At 34.1% G+C, this 18,417-nt stretch overlaps 2 protein-coding genes and 1 long non-coding RNA gene across 4 annotated transcripts; 1 reads left to right on the top strand and 2 right to left on the bottom strand.

Moving 5' to 3' along the window:
• The first annotated feature begins 425 nt into the window (after positions 1-425).
• Positions 426-5,263, top strand: LOC132696544 (uncharacterized). The gene is made up of 3 exons (XR_009618049.1): positions 426-593; positions 669-1,101; positions 4,010-5,263. It is a non-coding gene; the product is annotated as an uncharacterized LOC132696544 (long non-coding RNA).
• A 10,184-nt stretch (positions 5,264-15,447) lies between these two features.
• Positions 15,448-16,068, bottom strand: LOC132697422 (uncharacterized). Of its 2 annotated transcripts, none has more exons than XM_060662918.1 (3): positions 15,997-16,068; positions 15,794-15,951; positions 15,448-15,734 (listed from the first exon to the last, which is right to left on the bottom strand). In XM_060662918.1, exons 1-3 carry the CDS (start codon positions 16,016-16,018, stop codon positions 15,456-15,458), a joined length of 459 nt encoding a protein of 152 aa, XP_060518901.1. In that variant the 5' UTR covers positions 16,019-16,068; the 3' UTR covers positions 15,448-15,455. The 2 variants fall into 2 exon arrangements, with proteins under 2 accessions (XP_060518901.1, XP_060518900.1); XM_060662917.1 differs by having other exon boundaries at positions 16,002-16,065.
• A 932-nt stretch (positions 16,069-17,000) lies between these two features.
• LOC132697153 (uncharacterized) lies at positions 17,001-18,131 on the bottom strand. Its single transcript, XM_060662445.1, has one exon. The coding sequence runs from the start codon at positions 18,129-18,131 to the stop codon at positions 17,001-17,003; it is 1,131 nt and encodes a 376-aa protein (XP_060518428.1).
• Between the last annotated feature and the right edge of the window lie 286 nt (positions 18,132-18,417).

The following is an 18,417-nucleotide window of genomic DNA, read 5'->3' as shown; positions in this document are numbered from 1 at the left end:
CCGAAGCACGTGGTTAACGTATAACCTATAGCTTGTATAAAACTCAGCCACCATAAAAACAACCACAACCCATAAGATTATCCGAGTGGGTCCACCAAACAACAAAAAAGTTAGTTTGACAATTTTCAGCGGCTCATATTTAATGCATTGTGATGTCATAATTAGTTTTGGTATAACGTTATATTTAAAGGACTCTGGTTAAACTGTAAGTCCTTAATTTTAATAGAAATATTTTTTAAGAAAGTTAATTATGAGGTAGAAAAAATGATTGTTGATGGTGTTTTGCCTCAAATTTAAAATTTCTACATGGAACCTATTTTCAGCCTTTCTTTCATTTTTATTGATTGTCGTTTTAAAATCGGTTATTATAACAAATAAAATAGAAGATCCTTCTTTTTAGAAGGACTACTTGTTCCATCATCAAGGTCACTAACAACTATGTCATTGCATACCTTTTTCAATCCTCGATCCTTTGCCCGAGATTGTTTATCTACATCCTGTAAAGGATGCTTGACTGGATGAGTGAAATGCAGTTTTGATCCAAAAGCACAGCCAACGTGAATTCTAAGGAGACTCCTTTGAATGCTTGAAAGGTAGTTCTATTAATTTTGATTTATGATGAGTATATTGATAAATACGATTTGTTTATTTTTGATCATGTATCCTAGCTTCTAGGTAAAAATCGGTGAGCTGACAACATCGCCCCCTCATCTTCGGCCCGTAGGAGAAGTACATTGCTGAATATGCAACGACCGGGCCAAAGAAATACACCAGCCCTGGCTGGGCTGGAAGAATGCATAATTCAACATGGAAATTAGAAATAAATTAAATATGAAAATTACGACCGAAGAAAAAGAGCCAATTGATTATGTATGCAGCGAGGAAAAATTAGGGGTCTAATGAAGAAAAACGCCTTTTCGGACGAAACGGCACGGGGCGGCGGCACTGGAACCAGGTGGCGGGCTCTACGTAGACGATTTTTTAAATTTACATTCTTAATACCGCCAGACGGTGATGAGTTTTTAAACGGTCCCGCTTAAGACGTGTACACTCTAAATTAATTGAAGTGAAATGTTCGGTGCCGACGTTTTTCAGAACGAGGTAAGGAAGCTGCATTTCCTCTTACGCCCAAGTTTTTTTTTTTCAAAAAAATTTACCAAAATTTTCACGAATTTGTGAGAGATTTTTAATTTGTAAAAGTGAAAAAAAGCAACTAACATTTGATATTGGGGTGTTCACTTTTGCCATGTTAGTGCAACAATAATTAAGGTGTTGACATTTCAAAGCATATATTATGTATTTCTGATATCAGACTTTAATGTTGATAAGCAGGTGCTCCTTTTGGTCACGACTAATGACAAACCACTGGTATTTAATTTTTCAGGGAAATCAGTAAGTTAAACGGAAAAGGTATATTTTCATACTTATTCCATTGACTATTAAGTTTTCGATTAACTAACGCATAAACCTCACAACAAGACATATTTCTAAAAAAATTATAGGTATTAATCAGCCCGACTCAGTGAACTCAGTACAGCAGATTTATTCAGAATGTACTAAAAATTAAAATGGCCACCTCATAAACAGGGTGTAATAACCTAACCATTTCCGTCAGCAGAACGCATACATTCCTGAGCTAATATATATGATATATATTGATCATTGCTAAACGAAACTAACGTCTGATCATCTGATGATGATGATGACGAATCAATTTTTATGAATTCCAACCACATTTTCTCCCAGGTATTTCCTTGGAGAGATTACTGAGTAATCCATTTTGAATAAATTGTAATTGCGTTTACCTTTATAAAGTGAAGAAAAAATGTTCGCCGCAAATTAATAGAAAATACCCTGTATGCGGGTCTTTTTCTACAAGGAGGGCGTTCCCGGCAGCGAAAATATGCCACGAAAATGCGGATAGGCTTCGGAAAAGCCACGGAAGATAAGCCGCGCATTCACATGTATGAATTCAGCACATCAAGGTAAAGCAGTTTGCTTCTTGCTTTAGTTATCGAGTGTTTGGGGAAACGCAGGAAGCGAGCTCTTGCCCTTTCCAAAAAGGAACACTTTTCATGAAATACTTTATATTTTTAAGCTTTTAGAAGATGTGTACGCAATATACTTCGTAATATATTACGACTGGTTTAATATAATTATAATAATGCTTTATGATATAGGTCCATGTTTTACAAATTCAAAATATTTTTTTCAATCGGAAGGTTCTTTTCTTTAATAAAAACTCAAATATTCTTCTAACTCAATTACTTTTCAAACAAAAAATAGAAGCCAAAACATTACTACGCCAAAAGAAGTGAGAATTAAATTGAATTTATTATATTGTTAATATGATGCAGTGACACTTCTCCAAAGCATAAATCCAGTAAGAGATAAGTAAGAGTTTGGGCCAAATACAAGTGCTGTATGGTGGTTACTGGTTAGAGATAGGTAGATGATACAGGAATCTACGACGAATTAGGGATAAGTAGATTAAACCGATTATAGACCTAGATTAATCATTATTTTGGTATTAAAATTCCCTAGTTAATCCATGTCGGAAGCACTCCGCTTACCATCGTCGACAACGAAATTCTTTTCTCACATTTATTCGCATTTTACAACTGGCGATAGACATACTGGGATCCTGATCGGGTATTTGTCCTGAATTTAATGAAATACCGAACCTTCAATTAAACATTTTCTACCTCTAGAGTCCAATATGAGCCGATCTATAACAATAACAATAAGTTTTAACGTTGGTGCTTAAAAGAAGCAGGTTTTTCGTAAAAGGTGCTACTCGCTAAAAAACAGAATAATTCTGAAGTCCAGCGGTATCTGGGATGCACACACTTTATAACCAATTTGAAATTGAATCACCCTTCTGGAATTTTTTCCATATCAAAAAGACAAAAATTTATTAGACATTTTTTTCATACCAATTAATTTACAATCCTTATAAATAGCAACATCCAAAAAAAGTTTAAAAATATTGTTTTCAAAGTTCATTTTTGGAAATCGGTCTTTTAGGGCTAGTTTTTGTTAATTGAAAACACCGGTAAGATGGAAATTATGTTGTATAATTGACTAATATGCAGTGGTCGATAGTAGATGGATAGTCGATAACTGTTTTACCTGGAGCTAGAACGGTTTCTCCTACGAAATTTCTATCTTAAAAAAATCGATTTGGAAAATATTTTTTTCTAATTCAGGCATATGTGAAGTTTTTTTTATATTTTCGAAATGGTATTAAGCGCAACCCCAAAAATTTGTAAATAATTCTCCTTAACAAGGTAAAATATCAATAATATAAATAAAATAAATATATAGAAAGGCTTCAAATCAAAGTACTGAATCTCTATTTCAAATGTTTGTTACCCAGAGTGTATTTTGGTTGAGCAATTAAACAAAAATTATTTGAACGTGGAGCTTTACTGCTTCTCAATCAAATCAAAATCAAATATTTTTATTATTAGCAGTTCCACGAAATAGTAAAACCATTTTATATACATATGTTAGCCAGGCTAAAGGTTTCATAAAAATCAAAATACGACACACTTAAAGACAATTTTAAAATAAGAAATAAATTGAGTGCACGACGTAGAAATTAAACCTCAACCACAATAGTTTTGAAGTTGTTAATAAGAACTAAAAAAGCAGCATTTAACCATATTTTTAAATGTACCTTTATAATGAAGTAACTCCCGCATTGATGTACTATTTGCTGTGTTGAATTTCAAAGTCTGTTAAAATAGGCTTAAATTATTAATTGTTTTACTACCTAAGGAATAATTTTTATGAGATTAAGCTTGCTCCAGCGCAATAGAACCCGTCATTTTCAGTTACCCAAACATTTTTTGACACATCAAAGACTTGTAAAAATTGAGAAATACATTTGTCGATTGGGAATTGCTGTTCTAAAGCCGTTCTCATGAAATGGTTAAACAAAGCTATGATTGCGTAATAAAACAGCTTTAATAGAATAAGAAAAAATTGATTTCCTTTGTTATAGGTAGAAAAGTGAGAGACGGAAGCTGTTAAAAACGCAAGTAATTACGAAAGTAACACCATATCAAATCATAGACATTAAAGTGTCAGGAATGGCATAATTAGCGCTAATAGGAGTGAAGAAAAAACGTCATATGGCCGACCATTAGCCATATATTATTTTAAACTGCTACCGCCGGCGGACATTAGATGGCAGTTGTGAGGGGTGTGGTAATGGTATGATGGATGGTCGCCTTTAGTTGGGGTTAGTTGTCACCCCTTGGCCTGAAGGGACCGCTAAATATAACCCGAGGGTGCGCTTGGGGTATTGTCGGGACCTTGTCATCGATACAATAGCCCAAAGAAGTCAATTTGTTCAACGCGTTATGCTCTAAATGTAATTAATTAAGAGAATTGCCAACGAGACGGCGAGATGTTGCTAGCTTCAAATGCGTTAGTATGTAATGCATGAATTGACATAAAGTTATGTCTAAAAATGTAGTTGCGTTGTATTGGGGAGTTAATTTACTAACATCTCACTGCCGATGTCTTTTATTGCCACAAATGGCTTTTCTTTTCAATATAAAATAAATGTAAGCTTAAATTTATGCAATACCAACGGGTCGAATACATACCTACTACAAAATTTAATAATCTAGATTTCAATATCTTCTCGTTGCGATTTTGGAGCGGTATTAGTTTTTCACTATGCAATAAAATATTAAAATATACCGGAACGGTATGAAAAAGAAATATTTGCAGGCTTTATTGGATATATAAAGGGAATCCGAATGTTATCCAGGATTTTCCACGTCTTAGGCGCTCTAGGATTCTCGAACAGCGAGGGGTCTTCACATATGTGAAGCGAGTTTCGGAATAAAAAAGCGTCTTTTCCGTTAATAAAAATACGCCTTCCGCGCTTAACATAACTCTAACGTGTATCTCAAGAAACATTTTGCAAAAAGTTTCTGAATAACATCATAAACACACACACACATACAACGCATTAGTGCGTTTTGCTTAAAACTTCATAAGAAATAAAATAAAAATTAATGAATGATGAAAATTCCAAAAAGTTCAAAAGTTACCGAAATTAAAATGCTACATAGTTTATTCTAAGCAGACAATTAACGTAACAGACGTCTACTCCGTTATTTGAAATTAAAAACCTTATACATTATTGTATTTGTTAAATTGTTAAAAAAAAAACAAAAGCTTAGAATTTTCTATGAGAACATTTTAACATTGCTTGCAAAGCAAACTGCAGATAAAGCGTTACTTTCCGTTCGCTTTCAGATTAAGCTGGCAATACGTAATATTTTACAGTAGGTACAAGATTTTAATATTATTATGTAAGTTTTACTTCGTTTGAGCTTTGAAGCTTTTTAGCTTCCTCCTTGATTTTGGTTCTAATCGGAGAATTCAAAGTCTGAAATTCATTACTTCAGAAACATAACCTGATCTTGAACATTCAGAACCAGCAACTAAGTACAGTTTTTTTTTAAATACGTTCTAGACTCTTATTCAATCGTTTGAAATAGAACAGAAGCGTTGAGGGTTTCAGTTTTGCTGAATATTCAATTTGGAGACAGACAAATAATCGAATAATCGATATCTATAAGGTAAACTGACATTCCTATCAAAAGTACGCTGTTCGTACAGAATTTCTGATTTATCATCTGATGGTCAGACGTGTTCTCGGATATTTTCCGAGTAGGGTCTTCGGAGTATTCATTTGGACAATTTCTTCGAATCTTTAAAAATCTTTTAATAATCTCAACGGTCGATGAAATTTATTTATTAATTGGGTTATCAACGGGGATACTCCAGGTTTGCATCCATTGATAAATTCACAAGATTACATGTTCAATATTATAAAAAATAATGCTTACCATAACTAGTTAAAATATTAAGCTAGAAATATCGCTTGTAGCAAATTCTTATTATAATAAATAATCATAATATGATATATAGCTATTTATATATTATCATCGTTATAACATTATACAAATTGTTGACTTTTTAGAGTTTGTTTAACTTGTACAGTTGACATTAAGATCACATTAATTGAATTTTATAAACTTATTTGAATAAACAAATAATTGATTTGATATTTGAAAAGATTAACCATCTACGTAACACATTAACTAACATTTTAGAGGCACTGTTTGCAATCATATTTCGTCGAACATACGTTTTGAATCTATCAGGACGCCAAAATCTCGAATATAATCAAGAGACATTTTGAATATTACATTGAGAAGGGAAATTAATTTTATTGCTTGCGAACATTTACCCAAATTTAAAAACAAACTGTTTTCGTCAGAAAATTTCACCAACCTGTCTAGGTCACTTTGAATCTTTTTAAACACAGATATATATTGAACACTTTTAAACATTTTAAGTCGTCTGCGTAAAGCAAAAATTTGCAATTGTGGAAACATGAGCGGATGATATTTATGTATATGATAAAAAAATAAGAGTCCCAAAAGTGAACCTTGTGGGAATCCAGAAGTAGGTCGAGCAAGGAAAATAATATCGCTTAGTTTGTTTAAATCCTTAAATATGGGCACAAGCATGGGGAGCTTCCATTTTTTGCGAAAATTGGCTGTTTTTGTTTGCTAAAATTGGAGCCAGGCTATCAGGCCCGGCTTTTTAATGTCAACATTTAGCATTTCATAGAGTGAGAAAAAAGATACCTTTCTGACTCGAAAACGCTTGCAAAATATAAACTCAATAAATGACTTGCATCCGTTCCGTTTTCAGCGACTGTTCCATCAAGGAACATTCTTTTAGGTAATTCACTAATAGATTGTTTTCTGACAGATGCGTAAGACCAAAATCTTTTAGTATTACGAAATGATGAACTTCGACATTTCTTTGCCGTGTTGAATTTTTAGCCAGTGATTCAAGGCGTTCCACTTGGTGTATACCTCAGTGCTGTCCGATATTTTAATTGCGAAGAATTTGCAAAAGATAAGGAACCACCACGTCGTACCTATTTGTCATAGTTTTGCTATACTGTGGTGATATTGAAATATGACCATTTTGTAAAATTCTGTATTTATACTAAAATTACGACTAGGTAATAAGCGGATGCCATTTATATTACAGCAAGGAATACCTAGCAGCGTACAAGAGGAAGTTACATCAACATCCTAAACTTTATTGTTGTTATTGCTGTTAAAAGTGTTAAAAATATCGAATAAAATCGTTTCTTCTTCAAATTTAATGTACCTCCAAGTGCACCAGCTTCCTTGATACATTTAAGACATTATCTGTGGTTTAAATCAAATTTGAAAATAAAAATGGAATTTCAAATAATGGCCGATATTTCCTAGTAATTTAGCCAATATCATAAACTACTTTACAAGACTGGGTAAACCCTTCGCCAAAATATGGAAATTTTTCGTTGTCTTACATTCACACTCTGTATAACAGGGTGTTCGGAAATTGAGTTCAGAAACCTGGACGAAAGATTTGACGTGGTAAAATAATGGTAGTAGGTCATGTAACAAAAATTCTAAATTGTAATATTTTCGGAGTTATAGCTTGTCAAAATCCATTTTTTTAAATTTTATTTTTAACGCAGGGTGCTTAATTATCAACGTAATTAGCTGGTATTTGACACATAGCCATGATTTAGTATAAATCTTCGTTACAAAATAAAAGTGTCTGTGACTAGAGGACACTTGACCTAGAAATTTTTTTAAATTTTCCCTTTTTTTATTATTTATTTAGACTGATGTTGCAAAATAGAACAGATTGCTAAACTATCCCCGACTCTAGGGACAATATAAAATGTTGCGTCCTCTCTACGTGACGAAATATTCTCGATACCTAGATCAAAATACCATCTAAACATCTTTAGGCACAACTTTCACGCGCTGAGATAATCGACACGTCAGGACGTGTGCGATTTAGTCGTTAGTCGTGAGGGATGAATTTAGCGAGCCGTGCGTCGCGTTGTCACCTCCAAAACGCAAATGCGATAAGATCGCAGATCAGTCAGCCGGAAAATGACGGTGTCAAAGCGGAGGCCCGGGACAATAACGGAGAGCGTGTATTCATACGCAAATGTCATGGATTATCCAGCCGCGCCGAGGCCTCACCACTCTCCATCTCATCCACTGTCATCTCCAAGATGAATTGCGGTTTGTGTACGTGGCGAATGACTGATTAATTTTTGTAAACAATCGGTGGATTTTTGCCGGGGAGGCGTAATTTAGTTGGAACGATTCGAGGGAAGCACGCTTAAAACACTGTGCGTTGGAACTTCGTATTTTGCAAGTTCGTAAAAGAAATACGGTATGGTAACGCGCTGATTCTTCTAGCGTTATTAAATGTATTATTTCTAGCGGTGCGGATTAGATATCCCTATATTCCCTAACAAGTGCGGAAAATGAAATATTACCGGACGCAGTTGCAGTTCCTAAGGAAATAGAAAATTAACATTTACTAATTTGTATTACGATAAAGAAACAATAACAATTATTTTACAATTAAATCTATATATTGTTTAAAGGTTTAAGTCCTTTTTTTCAAATCGTAATACATCTACTCAAAAAGTATTGATACTTTGCAATTTTCGCTGTTACTATGCCTCACTTGTACTGAAAAGTATAAATCAAAGATAGTTCACGTGTATTTGAAAGTGTCAATATCAAAATCTCTCAATATTTGTGTATATGTCAGTAATTTCATTCCAAATCCATTCTGGAACCATGACAAATCCTTATTAGTTCCGACATATAGGGGAGTTTCGGGTGACATGGCCAAGTGGGTGAGATGGCCATTTACATTGGAAAAAATCCTCATCAGTGATACTTTAACCATCTATTGCATTCTTCCATTTTTGTGCAATTCTGAGTAACTAATATTAAAAAAAAAATTCTAGTCTCTTCTCTAAGATACCTTATTATGCACCACATCAGGGATGATACCGCACGGGTTGGTAGCAATCGGATATCTTCGGAGATATTTCCGAAAGCTTGAGTTTTGACATTTTGTAAATTCTGACAGTGATACCGTGATGCTCCGCTGCGCTCCGCTCGTGCCAAATAAATTCGTGACACAAATACCGTTTAATACACTTGTTTATAACTCCCTATTATAAAATCGCTATTTATGCAAGGATCAAGCGTATGGAAATTGTCATTTTAAAACATTAGCTTCTTTAGTCATGGTCGACAATCACTTCGCACATTTCCAGTACTTTAGTCACGGATTGAGGAGCAATGGAATGTTTTTGGTGAAATTGAAACTTGTGGTCTTAATTGTTTTGTTTATTTAATAGTTTCTTGAGACTATGTAAATTCTAGCAAAAGGTTTATAATTCCACTCAACTTTTCCAATATTTAGTGGGTCAACCCTACCACATTCTTGGGATAGAAGACCCAGAGAACGAGAGAAGAAAAAAGAATATAAAAGATGACTGAAGAAAAAAACTTTTAATTAAAAAGCATTAAAAATAGTAAAAAAAGTAATCACTAGATAATATTTCAAATAATAGACCAGAAGAAAAAGAATGGTTACAATAAGTTGAAAATCTTCCGTTCTAAATGTGAAAAAGGGGTATATGTTTTACCTTTTGACATAAAGACAACAGAGAGCGGAACTAGGATCTATCAGCAAGTATATACAGAAAAGAAAATGAGTGAAGGCAAATAATTAAGACCCCATGCTGCATGCCTTGTTCTCTGCGGAATATCTACTTATCAACAAATTTAAACTCAGTTTAAGTAGTAGAAAACTACTAGCCTATTTAAAACTTGCTTATTAAGTGCTTGTTACCGCCATTTTTTACTTTTGGAATGGTTCTTTGATTACAGAATAAATTTGTCGATTCCAGTGATTCATGGGACCGTAACTGCTAACATGCAAACTCGAAACAACTGGTCGACCGATCGACCATCCATATGATTATTTTGAACTAGCATCTATTGTGCATGGTCGCATTATGCGCGTATTGTTGTCTCTTTATACTGTTTTTTTTTTCATTTTTTCAGATGTATTCCTTAGTGACAATTTTGCCAACAGTTAAAATAAATCGTAAAGTACTAAAAATAGGTATATAACAGATGTAGGTTTTTGTAAATTCTTCTTAAAATTTTTTTAGGAAAATCCAGATTTTTCAATTTAACGTGATCCAAATATATTTGTTTATTTTGAATATCCTTTATATCTTTTACGTCATCTTCGAATAACGTTAATATCACATATAAGTGTACTTTTTTTGCAACTGTGAAAACTAGGATTTTTTTACAAAATTTGAAATATTGAAAAAACTATTAGGTTTAGGTGTATATTATATTAATGAAAAAGCGGAAGAATTTTAAAAGAAATTCAAAACAGAAATTAAAGTAGGGTGGTTCATTTTCAAAAACTGAATGTTTTATTTGATCATACTTTTTTGAGCCACCCTGTATACTCTAGAATAATTTTTTAATTGCGCATCTTAATAATCTTTACATCTTGTGCATTTTCTCATAACTTTTGAAACCAACGAAAAAAAATCCAACTTGTGGAGAAACCAATCATAAAATTTGCAAACAATAATCAAATTTAAGTTAAAAATCGCTTGTAGTAATTGGCGTACATGAAATCGACAGTTATCATACATACTCAACTTTCCATAGGTTGAAAGATATTGAAGCTTTAAAAGAAGTTGACCATATCACACATCAATTGGCAATAAGAAGACGGACAGAGAAATTTGGGTAGGTCTCTTTTGCCGTCTTGTAACGGGTAAGAGTTTCCAGATTATAATCCGAAATATTTTTGAAACGCCACTGTATTTGTTTATTATCAACAACAACGTGTAAAAATTGTGCAAGCCTATTATGAAAATGGTCGATCAAGAAAAAATGCAAAATCGACCTTCTGGGAGGACAATTTGGAATGTGGTTCAAAAATTTGAGCAAACTGGATCTGTAACTACTCTCAAAGTCCCTCAACGTGCTCGTGCAGGTCGGTCAGATCAAAATATCGCAGCAAGTGTTCCTTACGTATTCAACCACATAGGGAATGTTAACAAAAGACTTACATCGACACCCATATAAAGTCCAAATAACTCAGGAGTTGAAACCTCGAGATCATCAACAGCGCCGCGTGTTTGCAGAATGGTTTTCACGTTGGTGGCTTTGTAAACAAACACAATGCTCGTATTTGGGGCTTAGAAAATCCAAGGGAGATTGTTCAAAAAGCAATGCATCCTCAAAAAGTGACTGTTTGGTGCGCATTTTGGTGCGGAGGAATAATTGGCCCTTTTTTTTCGAGGATAATGCGGAAAACTCTGTTACGGTTACGGTGTTCGCTATCGCGAAACATGATATCTGATTTTTTCTGGGAGCAGTTGGAAGGTATGGACATTGAAGATTTGTGGTTCCAACAGGATGGAGCAAATAAATGGCAAATAAAAATGTTTGTATATTTTTATATTCTTCCTAGTTTTTTTATTATTTTAATGTGGAAACCCTTATTGAATCACACTTTATATGAAATCTGCCTGAAAGTCGATTTCTTATTTTCCGCAAAGACTCCAGACATTGCTCCTGAATACGTTCCCGCAAATTTACAATAATCTTAGTTCAATTTATTGTTTTTATTAATGTAATTTTTATTCCCAAATTCTGCCAATTTCATTTCCTGTAAAATACGCGCAACGAGGCGTTCTCCGGAAGCGGGCCTCAAACAAAAATAATCCGAATTCCTTTTACGACGGACCGGTAAACCACGTAGCGGGGTCGCAGGACGTGGAGCACTTCGCCAATGAGACGGCCGAACTCTTACAAGTTCGTTTTATTGCCGTCGACGCCGATGACGCTGCCATTGGAGGATATGAGGACGACACTCCCACTTGTAAAACTACAGGGGTATCATTTTATCGGTTTTGCGAAAGAAATGCTAATGGCCCGGATTAATAGTTGAATGTTTGTGTGTAATCGAGATCCCCATTTTCAATTTAAAACGAATCAATTTACTCGATTTTATTTTTTTCAAGGAGGGAACTATTTTTTCTACCTAGGGCTCTTGTTTTCGATTTATTTCCGGGGAAAACGCAGGACGCAGGACGAGTTGCAAAATTGCATACTTTTTTCCAAATATATGACTACGGGAATGTCCTCTCATGTCGTGAGGTAATAAATCTTACTTACAGTGTCCGTTGCGAATTACTGTAATTTAGGTGGAAATGAGGAATCACGTTTTCGTATCGATCTGATAACTTCTAATATCGAGAAGCGGAGCTGTCGTGATAGTTTGCCGTGTCGAACGCCCACTGTAAAGTCGCATCTAGCAACACTTATTCAACTCCCGATAGCCTATATGTCGATAGGCTACCTTTTTTGAATAGAAGGAGGAATTATAATAGAAAAAAAAAACAATACAGTTAAATCATAAAATCTTCTTCAGCCTAAAATAACATTACCCACAAGAATATAATCAATCTTAAATCAACTTCCCCTTGCAACCATAAAAATTAATCTTAATACTATAAGAAAGAAATATTTTTAAATTCCATACACTTCAACTGAATTCTTAACCTTATTAGCCTTTCACTTTGTTTTAATTAGATTAGAACAGACCTATTAAAAAAAACTAGATAAGAAGATTAACTTGCAAAAGTTAGGTCGGTGTATTTTTAATTACCTTTTAATCTTATCTGATACAATACATTTTTTATTACATGTCTCTGCCATTATAAGTACACCGTGTGCCCAATAAAACGATCCACTGTACGAACTGGAAACCTATAAGCGATACGAAAAAAAAGTTTCTATATAAAGAATCCCCGGTTTAAAATTAATATTTTTTGTCTAAAAACAATATATTAATTACGTAGTATATTTAATTCTTCCATTAGTTATAAGCGATTTCGTGCATTAATCTAATCTAGCTGGTACAAACAAATTTTACTTTAAATTCATCATTGCAAGTTGAAATATCATTGTACACAATTTTTTTCGCATTTTACAACACAATTTAAAATTGAGTTTTTAAGTTTTCTTAGTCATTTTGTCATTTTGCCACACTGTTAACACATTCATCAGTTTTTTGAGGTTAGAAATTGGACAGCGTAAGCTGGAAGCTGACATGTCCGCAGTTCACCCTTTAATGTTTCCTTGCGTTGACTACCGAGCTCCAAACATTCGCATATAATGCCGTTGCCCCAAAACCATTGCCTATCTCCTAACTAATGTTGCCAGCAAATGTGCATTTTTGGTTGTTCGTACTTTTTGATGATATAAACGCGATACATGCTCCCGACGGAACGTGATTCGTACAACAGAAATGTTTCTGTTGGTCCTCTACGCCCTTTAAAAAAATAAATCATACAAAAGAAGTAAATCCGTCAACAATAGCCCGAAGTTATCGGGGCCCCCTTCACCCGAAACTGTCTATTTAGCGGGGACGACCGACACAATAGTTTAAAGAGGGGTTAAAAATAAAGCGGTGGTCAGGGTGTCACTGAATTGTGCGTGTCGTATTAGACGACAGCGGCGTGCCCAACATTTTCGAGCTTTATAAAAAAAAAGAAATATAATTAACTTATATTTCCAGAAAGTCGTCGCATAGTAGACGATATAGTTAAGTTTGTAATGCCATAAAAAACGCCAAAACAAATAACCAAATCAGGTGGCTGCTGAGTCTCTGATCTAATTTTAGACATTTTCTCCAAATTTTCTAACGGTTCATGTTAATTCTATATAAAATTTAGGAAAAATTTGAATGTAATGTAGAGGGAAAACTTAACACCCATGTCATAAAGAGTATAAAATAACATAAATAACTACCAGTCGGAGCGAGGTCTCTGATGAGGAACTGAGTAATACATTGGAACGTTAAAAATTGCCCGGCATTCATTGAAATAGACCACAGGTACGCAGGTACGTCTCTTTACATCAGCTTCAAGGATCATTCAGAACAAGCCTAGAGTTCATCTATAAGGGTAGTTGTTTAATTAATTAATTTTTTTGTATACTTATGATTTTAAGAGATTCTGCAAATTTGATTTTTCTCTTATTCTGGAGATGAAAACTCTTTACCAATCTCCCAGAGTTATGGTAAATTTTATGCATTTTTATTATTATGCGTTGAAATATGTCTTCATGCTACAGTTGGTAAAAAACGGCCTGTAGTTTTCATCAAAATTTAAAAATATCATATTTTTTGCCCTTTTTTTTAACATTGAAGTGACCATAAATGCCCAAAAGTGTCTGAAAGTGTTAACAAAAATCATTAACCGATTTATAAAAAATATTTTTTCTTTGACACGCTGTTGTATCTTCACGAATTTTAGTGCTTAAATGTGTCCCTGGAATGCTTGTAATCAGTATTTACTGTTTCCTCGGTTACGACGCTGATAGCCGGAACGGATAGAAAAAAAAGAACAATGAACCACCCTAAAGCATTGGTGGTTTTCCATAGGGTGAAGCGGGTTCTCCTAAAGCGACTTTAATTATGGGAGTGGATACATACTATGTATTTGGGCCACGTGGCGTTGTTTGCGTCCGCGCTTCCTTCAGGAAGAGTTTGTTTGGAATTGGCCGCGATCAGAGGGTTAATTTTCACAAACTAGCTTAAAATTGCATAAAGTATTAATTAATTGGTGTAGATACACATGTTATAATCAATATCTGTAATGTTGATTGAGAAAAATGGAATTTCTTCATTTAAACAATTTCTGCCACTTTCGTTGTAATATATATTTTTATTTACGTGGAATTGTGCATAAAATAATGCCCAAATATAGTATTCTAATGATTTTTAAACATAGTTGCGACGATTATTTAGTATTTATCAGCCATGGAATCTAATAATAGATTATTCTAAATTAGGTCCAATTTCAATTTTTGCTCGGTTGTTCTAATATCTTCGTATCATCAAAATGTAGGACAAACTTACGAAAAGCTCAATCTATTCTAATAATGACCACAACACGTCGTAATAGTGTAAAAAATAAAACACGTGTACTTTATTGCATCATGATCCTCACCTTCATTCAACTAGAAATTAACGAATTTGAAAATGCAAATACAAAATGTTGAATTAAAGGAAAACAGGTCAAATAAGAGCACCCAAAACGACTGGCTTAAGTTTGGTTATCTTCGAAGAAAATACAACCTTAGTAAACGTAAAATAGAAAAGGAAATGAATACGTGAATGATTATATTACTAAATTTGATCGTGAAGTTTGGAAGTGGGGCATATTCCTTTTAATTTTAGGAAAGAAGTATAGGCACGGCACTATTGCTCGTATAAATTTGATATATCTTTTAATATAAAAGTAAAACAGGTTCAAAACTATGAAAGCAGCATAGACTGAAGGTTGACATCCATAGTCATTTCAATTTTTGAATTATAACTCCTCAAATCAAAGAAACATGATTCAGATAGAACCTATTCTGTATTTTCACAGAAATAACAGTTTCTTCGATATAAAAAATTAAAAGTTGCACAAATATTAAAAACTACTTTAAACCTATTCGCTTCTTAAGCCAATTCCAAAAGCGTTTAAATATTTTCCTTCCAGATTCTAGGGTCACAACTTCAGCGAATTCTTCAGACGGCATATGCACCTGCCTCACTATATCTTCAATAAATATTGATTCCGATTCTTGGGCATCAACACCCATGAAACTATCGCGATTTTCCAGATAAGCACAAGATGGTGGGTCATTTGAGAAGTCGTTATTGAAGTAAATGAGAACAACCTCTGCAGGGTTAATAGTGAAGCTTATAACTCTCTCCTGTAAACCAGTATCGATCCAATCTAACGTTACAAACTGCTCAGCAAGAAAGAAGTTACTTGAAGCAGATCTTCCTCGTATATAGCGTCACCGATGGGATTCATACTAGCGCTTTGCCTTCTTATGTCTGTGTAACCTGGTTTTGGATCTAGATTAGAACCTGTAGAGTCTTTCCTTGGCCGTAAAAATCCATCCATTAACTTGATCCATACCTCACCTACGACAAAGTTTTAACATTTGCTGTCCCAGCTGTTAGATGCACTTAACTCGAGAGTTTGATACATTTTTCGAAATAATTAATCATTAAATTATATATCATATTGTTGACATTAAGCTCTCCAGCGCTGAAACGTCAAGTTGATTGAATGGAGACGTATACGCTTTTAAGAAAATTGATTTTTGTACTCTTATTGTAAACTTATATAGCTGTGTGGACGGCATACAACATAGTTGCGCTCATGCAACCCCCTAAAACGAGTATATGACACAATTTATTAAATAAAATATAACAAATAAATTATATAGACATTCATTCAAAATGATAGACACTGCTAGAGTGAATTCAAAAAAGAAATACGTATATACAATTTAATAGTTACTAGTTTTATGATCGGTTTCTAACAAGATAAATGTATTGATTAAGTTTTTGTTTGAATGAAGTTAGCGAGGTGATTTATCTCAGTTGGAGAGGGAATTTGTTGTAAGCCTTGATAAACTGTGCTGAAGTATGTTTGGGAACAGTAAACAGCCCCCTATGGCGAGTATTAACCGAGTAAATATCTGATCCACGGGTAAGTTTGTCAAATAGATACGTCGGACGTTGGAGAGATATTACTTTTTTAATTAAGACTAAAAGCTGCGACTTAAAACGTTCGTCTAATGTTAGCCAGCGAGAATCCACTATGCTAGTAGATATATGATCAAATTTACGAATATTGTATGAGAATCTGAGACAGGCATTCTGAAGACGCTGAAGACTAACCTTGTCCTTCTGAAGTAGGGCAGGTCAGTAAACTACCATACACTATGAAATTGTGGAGAGAATTAAGGAATCGGTAAGTTTTAACTTAATTGATGTGTCCAGAATATCTTTATTACAGTAGAGAATCCGAAACTTGTAAAACGGTTTCTGGATCAATGAAGCTGCGTGACCTTCAAAACGCAGATTATTATTTTTGCATTTGGCAACCGGCCGTAAGAGAAAGTCATTTAAGTAAATTTTGGCAGCGTCTAGACTAATTATTTTTCCTTTATCTTTGCCAAAAATTAGGAGTTGCGTCTTACTTTTGTTAAGTAACAAACCGTGCTGCTTACTAGAAATATCATTGAGAGCACGAGGTCACTGTTTATATTAATAACGGCGGTATTAATTTGACACCGATCAGAAAAGTAACTTTTGAAAAACTGCAACGCACGAGCCTCCACACCATAGTATTTCAGTTTAGCTAGGAGCAGGCCGTGGTCCAAGGTGTCAAATGCCTTGCTATAATCAAGCAATATTAAGCAGGTATTCAGGCCTACATCATTTGCCCGAATTATATCATCACAAACTTTTAAAAGAGCCATATTTGTACCATAATGTGCACCAAAGCCCGATTGCGTTGGGGGTAGAATATTGTGTCGAGCTGTAAAATCTCCAAGCTGCTTCTCACCAACTTTTTCTAGCACTTTAGATATAGTAGGGAGAATGCTAGTAGGTCGGAATTGAGAAACATAAAGCGGTTGAGATGTTTTAGGGACAGGAATGACGTTAGCGTATTTCCAGGATTTAGGGAATTTGTTAGTAGACAAGCACTTATTAATAATATACGTAATATGCGGCAAAAGTTGGGGGATAACGTATAATATGATCTTCCTATCAATCCCATCAGGTCCCACTGCGTGAGTTCTAATTTGTTGTATTATTATTCCTACTTCATTAGAGTTAACACTTGAAAATGAGAGTTTTTCTGGATTTGAAGGGTTATTGTTGTAGAACTGGTTAATGAAATGGTTATTTAAGTCTGTTTGACGGGTATCATTATAAAAGTATTGATTAAGTTCATTAGCATCCGCAATATTTGAGACATCTGTATTTACTGAAGGTCCGGAATACACATTAAGATATCTAAGTACACGCCAGAAGTTTTTTGGATCCGTAAGAAACTTGTGTTGTAAAAAAGCCTTTTTCTCTGACTTAACAGCAATATTTATAAGACTTCTCAACTCCTTGTACTCAATCCAGCTTTGTTCGGTTTTCTGTTTCTTATATTTATACAGCGCTTTATGTTTCAACTTTATCATTATTTGGAAGTTTTCCGTGAGCCAAGGAGCTGGCGGTTTTGTTATCTTCGCAGTTTTTAAAGCAACATGCAAGCTGAACACTTCCAGTAAGTTAGAATCAAAAAACTCCACCATTTTATCGACGTCAGTTAGTTCGAATATTTTATCCCAATTAATATTGTTTAAATCAAATAGAAAATGTTCGTAACAAAAATTAGAAAAATCCCTGTAGGTTTTTTAAAATGCTTTGGGTTTAGATTTAGGTATCTATCTAAAATTGAATTAAATCTACAATATTCTTAGCAGATTGAGATCATATACAAAAAAAAACAAAGTTCATGGAAAGAACATCGTATAACCAACCAAAGTTTCAATACCCACGGTATTCCATGGTCATAGATGTTTTTTTTAGTTTTCCTGC

The sequence above is a fragment of the Cylas formicarius genome, unplaced genomic scaffold (assembly GCF_029955315.1).
Source record: "Cylas formicarius isolate icCylForm1 unplaced genomic scaffold, icCylForm1.1 PGA_scaffold_1__22_contigs__length_36826433, whole genome shotgun sequence".
Classification (NCBI taxonomy): domain Eukaryota; kingdom Metazoa; phylum Arthropoda; class Insecta; order Coleoptera; family Brentidae; genus Cylas; species Cylas formicarius.
Note: the sequence above shows the minus strand (reverse complement) of the source record. Positions and strands in the feature narration are given on the sequence as shown.

Coding starts and splice junctions, on each gene's coding strand:
- LOC132697422 (XM_060662917.1), bottom strand. CDS start 16,053: ATGATATATAATTTAATGATTAATTATTTCGAAAAATGTATCAAACTC. Junction 15,952..16,001: donor AAAATGTATCAAACTCTCGA/GTTAAGTGCATC, acceptor ACTTTGTCGTAG/GTGAGGTATGGATCAAGTTA. Junction 15,735..15,793: donor ACGAGGAAGATCTGCTTCAA/GTAACTTCTTTC, acceptor ACTGGTTTACAG/GAGAGAGTTATAAGCTTCAC.
- LOC132697153 (XM_060662445.1), bottom strand. CDS start 18,131: ATGGTGGAGTTTTTTGATTCTAACTTACTGGAAGTGTTCAGCTTGCAT.